The sequence below is a fragment of the Xyrauchen texanus genome, chromosome 25, assembly GCF_025860055.1.
Source record: "Xyrauchen texanus isolate HMW12.3.18 chromosome 25, RBS_HiC_50CHRs, whole genome shotgun sequence".
Taxonomy (NCBI): Eukaryota; Metazoa; Chordata; class Actinopteri; order Cypriniformes; family Catostomidae; genus Xyrauchen; species Xyrauchen texanus.
The window spans coordinates 29,198,652-29,210,783 of NC_068300.1; the positions used below are offsets into that span (position 1 = coordinate 29,198,652).

Sequence of the window (12,132 nt, forward strand, 5' to 3'; positions counted from 1 at the left end):
CTCCTTTTGAGATACAATGTTCAACATTGATTTAGATCTTGTATCTTTTAAGCCCAGAAATATTTGTGTTCTCATTCTCATGCATGATGCACAACTTGCTGAAGTTTGTGACTGGTGGAATGTTCTGCTGAAGTATTGCTCTGCAAATGTTGATACTTTTCTATCAGGTATTAAAAAAACTTGATAAAGGCTAATCATAATTATAAAAAAAAATTTCATCTCTTCTTTCCTGGTAATTTTTTAAACAAATTAACACAATCTCTATATCATGGGTCGGTATTATTAAAAACAACAAAAATATTATTATTAGAAATGTCAATAATAATTGATTCTATTACATTAATACTTTTAAAGCTTCTAAAGTTATTCGGCCAAAAGTAGTGAGTGATTTTCTCATTCCCTTGTTATTGTTGTTTGATTAATAGCCTTTTTTTGACATTGCCTACTAGACAGTGCTCAATTCGTTATATGTACACTTCAAGTCCAACATTTTGTTGCAAATATGCTTTTTGTCCCACTGTTACTTTCACTTTAGAGTAAATCGACCGTGTTTACATTAATGCCTCACCAAGACGGGCATTGGCAGAATTATAAAGTGTATTTGATAATTTGGCATGTGCCACATTAGCGCACAAACATTAGCCACCTGTCAAGCAAACAGCAAAATGCTACAGATGTCAGGAAATAAAAAGTCAATCTTTTATATTTTAACTAGATCAACCAAACAGTGGTTGTCTTGTTATCACAATTGATGTAATGAACACCCCTGTTCTAGATGTAGAATATAGGCTAAGTATAGAAAATTACTAAAAATGTATCATCGATATCGAGGACATCTAGATAATTTTATTGCTCAGCCCTATTGATAACATTGCCTTAATCTCTCACAGCAGCCCAATAATCTCAATGATAGACAGGTAATTTACAGTCTACATTATAGACACACAGTAGACACACTACTCTAGTAAGCAGAAATATAAAATTTACATCGATATGTTTCTTCAAATTAGAGACAGGATTAATGCTGATATCTGGCTTGAGCAAGATAAACTCACATGACACAGTCAAGCAATTGGCCTTTTTCACTGCGAAAAGCCCTTTAAGGTGCGGCCGTGATGTTCAGGTGTTAAAATGTGTTTGAGGCATCCTCACATCCATAATAGCTGGTGCCAGATCTGCAGCTGCCGTTCAAGTTTTTTACGTGTGATTTAATTTGACGGGAGTCACGAGAATCTCATTAGCCAATCATGTTGATAGATAAAAATAAAATCAGGACAGGGAAGTAGCGAACACAGACGGTGGGAAAATAGCGCATTAAAAGTACAGTTATAGCCCTTAAAATGTACTCAAGTAAAAGTATTACATTTTTAAACTACTTAAAAAGTACAATTCCTGGGAAAAACTTCTTAATTACAGTAACATGAATATTAGTAATTCATTATTTTACACCCCTGGTGAATGGTGGCCAGAACTTTTAAGGTCCAAAAGCATATAAAGGCAACATGAAAGTAGTCTATATGACTCCAGTGGTTAAATCCATGTCTTCAGAAGTGATATGATAGGTGTGGGTGAGAAACAGATCAATATTTTAACTTTGTTAAAAACTTTGTTTCACTTCCACATTCCTCCTCCTCTTCTTCTTTATCTTTTTTTGCAATTTGCATTCTTTGTTCAACATTCACTTGCATTACATGAACCTACAGAGCTGAAATATTCAAACAAAACAAAAAATCTTAATTTGTGTTCAGCAGAAGAGAGAACGTTGAACATCGTAAATGATAAAATGAATTAAAATTTTTGGGTGAACAATTTCTTTAAGTAGCACCTTTAATGGTGCAGTAGTTGGGGTTCAGCCCTTCAATAAGTAATAGAGCTTTACTGACACCAAGTGGTAGTCACAGAGATGTCCCTTGTAACCTCCAGCCGTCTGCTTTAGTTTTTCTCCCGACTCACTGTTGGAGTAAAACGAGGATTTTTATAAGTAGGTGCACCTCAGATGAGTCACCCAATGTCTGTCAGCGATGCTAAAATAAAATCACCTTGCTTTTAATAGCGGCAGATTGCTATTAAAACAAATGCAGGTGTTTAAACTACAAAAACGTGCATATTAACCACATTTATTGACCAGAATCCGATATGTTGTCATTTTAACATTATCTCTCACGAGTTGGAAATGCTGTTGGTTCGTTGTTCTCCTTGGTGTGTGGCTCCCCCTGCTGGCTATTCCCAGAATGTATCTAAACGAAAGCACATAATTTCCACTTTCCCTTCTGTCTTTATTACTGTGTAGAAATGCAATAGCATGTTAAATAAGAAATTTCAGTGCAATGTATATCTTTAAGCTAGTCTGTTTTGTGGACATTAAAATATTGCACGTAAACAAATCGACTTATTTTAATAAGGGGCTAGCGTCTATTCTTTTTTATTTTTTTATTGTGTATATGAGAGGGCAAATTGTAAATAAATGGCAGGCAATGGCATGCCTCGTCAACATTATCTTATTTTGTTATGCCTAATCCCACACTAAAAAAAAATGTGGGATTTTTCAGCATGAGTACAGTTTTGTTTTTATCGTTCGAATCAACAGATTCGCTTGCTGATGGGAAAAGACCCACTTTTGAAAAGTTCCAGTGGAAATGACCATTACGGAGGAAGTCTTTCGTCAATCGACTGAGTAAAACGGTCTAAATCAGCGCATGCGCAATTCATCCCCAGTCTGCCTCCGTAAGGGTGGCGATTCTCAAGCTGGAACATTGGAGGAAATTTTTTTCTCTTTTTTTTTTTTTTTTTTACACATAAAACAGGCATAAAGAAACGGATGTGCTTCGGAAAACGAAACGGCTACCGCCCTCCTGATTTTAATGCACAAATTGTAAGTATTGTCATCGGTAGCATTTTTTTGAAGAGCATAAACGTTGAGTTTGCCTGTGGATGGTGTTATTTTCCCCCCGTTTTCAAAAAAAGGTCCGTGATTCCCATAGAATGGGTCGTCCTCCGTAAATTATAATCATCTCTTCATACATTTCAACCCGAAACATTGTTTTTAGGACAGTCAATGGATGGCAACTTACTTCTATTGGTTGGAGAGAATGAATCTTTCCTAGAAATAAAGGGGTTGAAATGTCTTCGAGAGACAGTGGTTATTCGCACTCGAGCAGGGAGTACCGTTTATTTCCCCGTCTCTGTTACTGCCTGTTTCGCTTTGTCAGGACGGGATATATATGTGGTTGGGGAACTAAACTGAGTTGTCATCTGTCTATGTTGTGTGTTGTTTATCGTGTGTATTTTGTGAAGCCCATGCAGCAGTAGTCGTGCTGCGGGAGTGATGGGTATTATTACAGGAAGAACGAGTGCACCCGGTGTGTGTGTGTGTGTGTCACGGGGATTACAAACCAACAACAGAAAACTATATGTGCATAACACATTTTTGGTTACAACATATAAGCATATCGAAGTGACCTGGGGAAGGGTGTTGTTTTGTAACGTAGTTTTAAATCCTGTTCTGTGTGCAACACATCTCGATTGAGCGAATTAATTGTTGGTTTTGGGTATCTTTAATATTTCGAAGAGTCAAAGCTAATGCATGGATTATAGCGTTGAAGAAGGGGGGTATTTTCAAATGAAACATCTAGGAAGTGGGGGAGGATAAAACTCAGGTTATCATTTCTCACCTGTCATTTCTTTTTTTATATGCAATACATGCGCGTATTTTACGTAGTCGGTGATAATAAATCCCGGACGCCTTGCTATTTCTGTGTTCGCGTGCCTTTTTTCTGTCGAATGATGTTATTCTCGCTCCCTTTAGCTGGCCGTGTAGTAAAGCGCGCTCGCGCTTCACGCGCGGGACCTTCGGGTGAATGAAATTTGTGCGCGCGTACCCGTCGCGTAAGAGGTCTCGTGGCGGCGCAAAGCTTTGAACGCGTTCGCGCGTGTCGCTGCGTAGGGCACGCGCTTCGGGAACGGAGGGGAGACACAGCACTCGTGCATTTCTGACGTCACAGAGAGAATCCCCGAGGTTAAGAGATATTTTTATGTCCAATCGATGGATACATGTAACCTTTTTGTTTCTCCGAGGAAGTCAAGAATGGCTTTTGGATTGTTGACTAAAATACGTGTCTGTTACTTGACATAATTAATATCCCGTCATAGTGTAAATATGTAGGCTTCTTAGTTTGTAGTGACAACAACGAGGCCTATATTTAGCATGAAGAATGGCATGTTTGAAGCACTAAGTAAGCTTTCACGTGGGCATACCAACCAAAGCTCACCTGATTTGAAATATTCTGCATCTCTGCAGTACTGCTAGGAAGAGGTTTTAGTGAGCTTAGGTCATTTGGTGCACAAATGTGCACTCTTAAACTCACAAATGCCATATAGGCATTGCCAAATAACATTCTGTTTGCACTGAATATGTTGTAATGGTTATGAATCAAACCAGATCTTTATCTTCTAAAAAGCTGAACTGGGATGTCCTTACTGTTGTTTGCCCATACTTGGGTGATTCTTACGAAACCTGTCAGATAAGTGCCCTGGTCAAATTTCAAAATAAACAAATGACAAATTATATTTTGCCTACAGAATACAAAGCCTATTGTAGGCCAGTTAAGATTTGTTGCATTGTGAAATCATTCACTTGACAGTTACTCACATTTTACCGCCTAATTTATATCACCGCAAGTGGAAAAAGTTGGGCATTATGATATTATCATTAACGCAATGTGAAATTGACATATAAGAATAAAAATTTTGATGAACAGTGATACTAGATTTATTTTAATAAGCTCTAGAAATCTATGGACTATGGCATGTTACCAAACTGAATTAAACACAGCACATCTGTTATTCTGTTCACTAGGTGAAAATTGTGGAGCCAGCACAGAATCGCCCCATGTGTGCTCAGAACAGAGATGCACATGAGCAGTCAATGGAGTAGTATGTCCGAATCCTTAGTAGTCATAAAACAGTAAGCGAGAAATACCAGAATAATGTACTATTTCCGAGTGCAGATCGACTAAGTTTCAAAATTATAAATTTAAAACAACGAATGAGTCGGATGGCTCTTTTCAACTGTAAGTCATATATACAGGGCTGTCCTTAGGCTGTTGCAACTGGTGCGGCCACATTAGACCCTAATTAGCTCCTGTGGTGATCGATAGAATATACTGTTTTACCAGCAGAGAAGTGTGTCCCTCATCAAGAACAGTACATACTCTGACAGTACACGATTTGGGCCACAGGGTAGCATAGGTCTTGCATTAAAAACAGGTGGTGCAACCCAATAAGGACTGACTTATAGGGCTGGGTAAAAATATAGATTTTCCGATGCAGCGATCATTGATTTCGATATATTTCTTAAATCCCAAGATCGATCTTTTGCTCTATGTGGCAACCCTCTATAATGCAAGTAAATCTTGTGCTATGCAACTAAAAATGTCTATGATTAGCCACTGGCTAGTAAATGTTCAGATTTCACTCATCAATGATTGTAGTATAGTGAAGAAGTTATTAGCACAGAGGTCCTTTCGCTGCGTGTTGAGAGTATATGTTTGTTTATCTAGTTCTGTGTGTCCAAAGATGAGATCCACAGATCCATTTGTCATTGAATAATGTCTCTTAATACCCATTCTGTTTTTTACAGTCAGTTGTTGATTAAAAAAAAGTAACATTTAATTCTAACCACACATGGATTACTAAAGAAACCATGCATGTCTTCTCTCATTATTTGTGCTCAATGGCTGATGCCGCTAGTGTTAAAAAGACAGTACTGCTTAAGCATGTGTTCTACATATCAATGTAAATATTTAAAATATATATAAAAAAAAAAATTTTACAAAAATATATTTAAACAGAATATATTCAATTTCAAGACATTCATTGATGGAATAGACAGACTTTGAAAAATGTTCAAAAGCTAAAATGTGACCAATTTGATGAAAAACTAATGACAAAATATAAATAGTCAAATTTACTTTTTCGAATTGTACCTAGAAGGTTAGCTGAGAGAGAATTTATTTTATATGTAACCAAAATGGACATTGTAACAGAAATGTACCCAAATGAATCGATATCGAATCAAATTGAGAGCTTGTGAATCAGAATCCAATCAAATCGGGAAAATAGTCTTAGTTACAAACTAATTAGGCTAGTAGTTACTAGGGATGGGCACAAGGACTCAGGTACTCGGACGTGGCTGCAATGATCGATCATGAAAACGATGATCGATGGTGATCATGCATGATGTGACTTCTCACTTAATTTGTCAACTAAACACAAATGTGTCAAAGAGGGAGCTTAGTTTTAATTTTGAGATTGATTACATTGTGATTTTGAGGGGTACACAGATTGTCAGCAACGTCTCATCACAAATAAACTGATATATTTTGAATTATATATATTCTCCCAATTTGGAATGCACAGTTCCCACTACTTAGTAGGTCCTCGTGGTGGCGCGGTTACTCACCTGAATCCGGGTTGTGGAGGACAAGCCTCAGTTGACTCAGCTTCTGAGAGGGTCAATCCGCGTATCTTATCATGTGGCTTGCTGTGCATGACACCGTGGAGACTCACAGCATGTGGAGGCTCGTGCTACTCTCCACGCACAACTTACCACGTGCCCCATTGAGAGCGAGAACCACTAATCGCGACCACAAGGAGGTTACTCCATGTGACTCTACCCTTCCTAGCAACTGGGCCAATTTGGTTGCTTAGGAGACCTGGCTGGAGTCACTCAGCATGCCCTGGATTCGAACTCGCGACTCCAGGGGTGATAGTCAGAGTCAATACTCGCTGAGCTACCCAGACCCCTAATGGATAATATTTAATAAAAGTGAATGTTTGTCACTGTCTGTTAACCCCCTTGCTCTGGGTGGCGAAATTTTTGCTTGATGTAACACAGATCTGCATCTCAACAAAATGGGATCTGAAGATTTCCGCATGAGTTTGCAAGTTAGAAGTCTGACATAAAGTCTGACATAAAGTGTCATTCTATTGCACTTTCACAAGATGACGGCGCGGTAGCACGCAGCGGCCACTCCGGATCCACAATGGTGCTATTTTTGTTAAAAAAGCCCGACTTTTGCAACACATGGACATCGGAGCAACCGGTGTTCGTGTCTACCATTGCCAGACACTACTGAAATATAAGACTCATGCAAAAACCAAGCTGCATGATGACCTGCAGGAGGCGCTACGCGTACTCGGCTTGCTGCGGAGACCAGGCCTCCAGCCCTTGGCGTCGCCTGATGCCGGTGGCCGGGGGAGAGGACGTCGTAAGTGGTGTGCGAGAAAGCGGAAGCGCAGAAAGAGGGCGTGCTAGGCTAAAAACAAACCCTAGCCGGCCGGCTCTCCCGTCTATCCTGCTCTCAAATGTTTGCTCCCTAGACAATAAACTGGACTATAGCCGACTCCAGCAGGCTACGCAGCGTGAGTTTAGAGACTGCTGCGTCTTTGTTTTCACGGAGACGTGGCTCAGCGACAGAGTTCCGGATGCCGTCATTCAGCTAGACGGGCTCGCCTCGTTTCGTGCTGACAGAAATACAGCTCTCTGCGGTAAGACTCGCGGTGGTGGCTTGTGTGTTTACATCAACACGGAATGGTGTAAGAACTCTATGATAGTCTCTAGTTACTGTTCATCGCTGTTGAAGCTTGTGACTGTTAGATGCAGACCTTTTTATCTACCACGGGAATTCACCACTGTTTACATAACCGAGTTTACATTCCCCAGCGCTAACGCTAAGGAAGCTCTGTGAACTGTATGGGGCCATGAGCTGAACTGCAGAACGCTCACCCCGACGGACTGTTTATTGTCGCGGAAATTTCAACCATGCAAATCTCAAGACAGTGCTCCTAAATTTCATCAGTATGTGGACTTTGCAACGAGAGGGCTGAAGCAGCTTGATCTTGTTTACACAAACATCCCAGGCGTGCACGGGCGGAGCCCGCCCACACCTCGGCTACTCAGACCACATCTCTGTTATGTTAATTCCAGCATACAGACCGCTTGTCAGACGCACAAAACCGCTTCAGAAGCAGGTGAAAACCTGGCCAGCAGGAGCCATCTCTGCTCTTCAGGACTGTTTTGAGTGTACTGAGACTGCGGAGGTGCGCACGCTGCTGAGGTCCCGAGACTCCGCCTTCAGAGCAGGCGATAAGGCAGCCCTAAAAACTGCTAGGGCCAAACTGTCACGGGCAATCAGAGAGGCAAAGCGCGCACACGCCCAGAGAATCTACAGTCACTTCCAGGACAGCGGTGACATGCGGCGCATGTGGCAGGGCATCCAGGCCATCACCAACTATAGGACAACATCAGTTGCCTGTGACAAAGATGCCTCACTTCCAGATGAGCTGAACGACTTCTACGCTCGGTTTGAAGTGCAGAACGACGTGATGGCGAGAAAGTCCACCCCTCCTCCCAACGACCAGGTGCTCTGTCTTACCACGGCAGATGTGAGGAAAACTCTATGTAGAGTCAACCCACGGAAGGCTGCTGGACCAGACAACATTCCTGGCAGAGTGCTTAGAGGATGTGCAGACCAGCTAGTAGATGTTCTTACCGACATCTTCAACATCTCTCTGAGCAGCGCCGTCGTTCCAACGTGCTTCAAGGCCACCACCATCTTCCCCATGCCAAAGAAGTCTTCAGTGTCCTGCCTCAACGACTACCGTCCCGTCGCACTTACACCCATCATCAAGAAGTGCTTCGAGAGGCTCGTCATGAGGCAGATTAAGACCCAGCTGCCCCCCTCACTAGACCCACTGCAGTTTGCGTATCGTTCAAACCGTTCAACGGACGATGCCATCACCACAACCCTCCATCTGGCCCTCACCCACCTAGACAATAAGGACTCATACGTTTGAATGCTGTTCATAGATTTCAGCTCAGCATTCAACACAATCATTCCCCAGCACCTGATTGGAAAGCTGAACCTGCTGGGCCTGGACACCTCCCTCTGCAACTGGATCCTGGACTTCCTGACTGGGAGACCTCAGTCAGTCCGGATCGGGAACCATCTCCACCACCACCACACTGAGCACTGGGGCCCCCCAGGGCTGTGTGCTCAGTCCACTGCTGTTCACTCTGCTGACTCACGACTGTGCAGCAATGCACAGCTCGAATCACATCATCAAGTTCACCGATGACACGACCGTGGTGGGTCTCATCAGCAAGAACGACGAGTCAGCATACAGAGAGGAGGTGCAGCGGCTGACGAACTGGTGTAGAGCCAACAACCTGTCCCTGAATGTCGACAAAACAAAAGAGATGGTTGTTGACTTTAGGAGAGCACAAGGTGAACACACTCTGCTGAACATCGACGGCTCCTCTGTGGAGATCGTCAAAGCACCAAATTCCTTGGTGTTCACTTGGCGGAGAACCTCACCTGGTCCCTCAACACCAGCTCTATCACCAAGAAAGCCCAGCAGCGTCTCTACTTTCTTCGAAGGCTGAGGAAAGCACATCTCCCAACCCCCATCCTCACTACATTCTATAGAGGGACTATTGAGAGCATCCTGAGCAGCTGCATCACTGCCTGGTTTGGGACTTGCACCGTTTCGGACCGCAAAGCCCTGCAGAGGATAGTGAGGACAGCTGAGAAGATCATTGGGGTCTCTCTTCCCTCCATCAAAGACATTTACAAAAAACACTGTATCCGCAAAGCAACCAGCATTGTGGATGACCCCACACACCCCTCACACAAACTCTTTACCCTCCTCCCGTCTGGCAAGAGGTACCGAAGCATTCGGGCCCTCACGGCCAGACTGTGTAACAGCTTCTTCCCCCAAGCCATCAGACTCCTCAATACTCAGAGACTGGTTTGACACACACGTGTCCTGAGTTGCACTTTAATTACTGTCACTTTATAACTGTCTGCTACCTCAATAACTGCTATGTGCATAGAACACTATCTCATAGTATGTTATGTTTACATTTTTAGCTACACAACAGCTAGACAGAATGCAGCGTCTTCAAAACTGAACCTCAACTTAACACGCATATTAAAAACATAATGGTTATGGCGTCTCCTGTTAAGCCGAGTGTGGAGCGGAGGGGGGTGGGGCCGGGCTAGAATGTCGCACGCCCGGTCCCCAATCGTAATTATCTCTCTCTCGAACCGCCTTTATCCCTCGCGCGCCCCATCAGGCCGACTGGGGACCGGGTGTGTGACATTCTAGCCCAGCACCGCCCCCCTCCGCGCCACACCGACCTCGATTTGAAAATAGATGGATCAGACAGCCACTAAAAAACCTGGTGCACGCTTACTAAGATTACTACGGTAACCTGAGGGAAGAACAGACAAATGGGTGTTGTGCACATTCTTTCATTGAGTCAGTGAATCTTCACATAATGACAAAATAGTGTTGTCACGGTACCAAAATTTCAGTAGTCGGTACCAATACCAGTGAAATTTCACTGTACTCGATACCATTTTCGGTACCAAAGCAAAACACAAAAACAGGTTACTGAACAACACTCTTTTATTAACAAAGTTAACAAATTAACAGCTGAACTAAGAACAAAAATATAACATTGATCAACACTTCAAGTTAAATATATTATTTTTCAGTTATAACAAAACTGTACAATGTAAAAATTTTTAACACTTATATAAGATTTACTTCAACTTTTACTTTAAGTTTTTACCAAATACTAAATAAAAAACTAAATAAACAAGCATACAATAGAATGAATAAAAAACTATTTCCAAACGAATGCTCAAAGTGCTCTCATATTAATAAAGCTGCATATTGCCAATTTTCTTCACGATAAGAAATGCACAGTGACGTATATTATGATTAAATAAGTCACGAGCCATCTCGTTCTAATCTAGCTGCATAAAGCTTCTCCACTCGAGGGATGAGCGTCCCCGAGGCAGAGTCTCTATCAGCCTGGTGCAGTTTCAATCTCTCCCCCTTAGATCGGGACATTCGCGCAACTCATAGAAGAGGCACCGACCACACAGAGAAATGCCAGTTTCTGAGTTTATAGTTATTAACATGAGCTGCTTCGGTATTATTTGAACTTAAATAAAGCTATAGCACATAAAATTTAACTGCATTTAAGATATAACGCATGTTTCCTTTAAAGAGCTCCAGCTCCGCTTATTCCACTACGAGAGTGCTTCTGAATTTATTATACATTTTTTTATTTTGTTTTTATTCCCTAATACTTTGGGATCTACATAAGATGAAGCTGTGAAAGTTTAGAGTGCATCTGGACTGTGATCTGTGTAATTCTTCTCCTCCGTCAGGCGTGAACCGCAGTGCTGCTCTTGTTTCATGTTACGTTAAATGAGATCAAACGACTATAAACAATGAAACATTTTCTCGACAATTCTTTTTTCCGACGTTGTCGATAACGTCGACTAACGTCGTTTCAGCCTTAATGTAAATGATAATATGCTTTTAAACTCACCAGCTTTATGTGCTTGAATAAATCCGGGCATCTGTCTTTCAGGTGCTTTATTAAGTTTGATGTGTTTCCTCCTTTCATCAGAAAATTGTGAAAGCACCGTTTACAAATAGGTTTTTGCTGATCTATGATGTTTCCCTTTTCATCAGCCTCAAATCCAAAGAATTTCCAAACCTGGCTTTTCCTCCTTTTCTTTTCGACAAGATTAAGTTGAGATTCCACAGCAGCAGCTACTTTGCTTTTCGTCATCTTTTGCTTGTTGTGAGCGTTCGAAAGTTCCCTAGTCTAATTGGGAACCGGGTAGACCCGGCACTCTGTACTCCGTACCTTCAGAATTTATGGTATCGTAAAAAAGTTTTTTGTTTGAGTAGCGACTTGGTAACAGAGTACCGGTATTTTTGACAACACTATGACAAAATATGATGCATTATATATTGACTATGCATTTTGTAATTCAATAATCTTTTGTACATTTTGTAACAGATTATTTTGTAACAGCCTATAATAATGAATAGACAATACACTGGAACAACAAGATGCAATGCAGCAGTCATAGACATTTTTTCAGAGGTGTTTTTATATATACAGTTATATACCTTAGTTAGTTCCGGTCCTCGAATCTGATTGGACGAGAGACGTTCCATAAGCACTGATGGTGTGACACCATCAGCACACCGACGCTTCACTGTGTGTGTGTATCACTCCGCGTTCATGCTGTTTTAAAC

The 12,132-nt window shown here is 41.6% G+C and overlaps 1 protein-coding gene across 2 annotated transcripts in view; it reads left to right on the plus strand.

The window, feature by feature from the left end:
• Window positions 1-2,737: 2,737 nt before the first annotated feature.
• Window positions 2,738-12,132, plus strand: part of LOC127619265 (regulator of G-protein signaling 17-like) — a 68,500-nt gene continuing 59,105 nt past the window's right edge. The window contains exon 1 of one of the 2 annotated variants that reach the window (XM_052092114.1): window positions 2,738-2,872. Coding sequence is in view for 1 of the 2 variants with exons in the window: in XM_052092113.1 (XP_051948073.1) it covers window positions 2,819-2,872 (54 nt within the window). In the remaining variant the exon portion in view is untranslated. The remainder of the gene's footprint in view (window positions 2,873-12,132) is intronic. The other variant, XM_052092113.1, reaches the window with a different exon arrangement.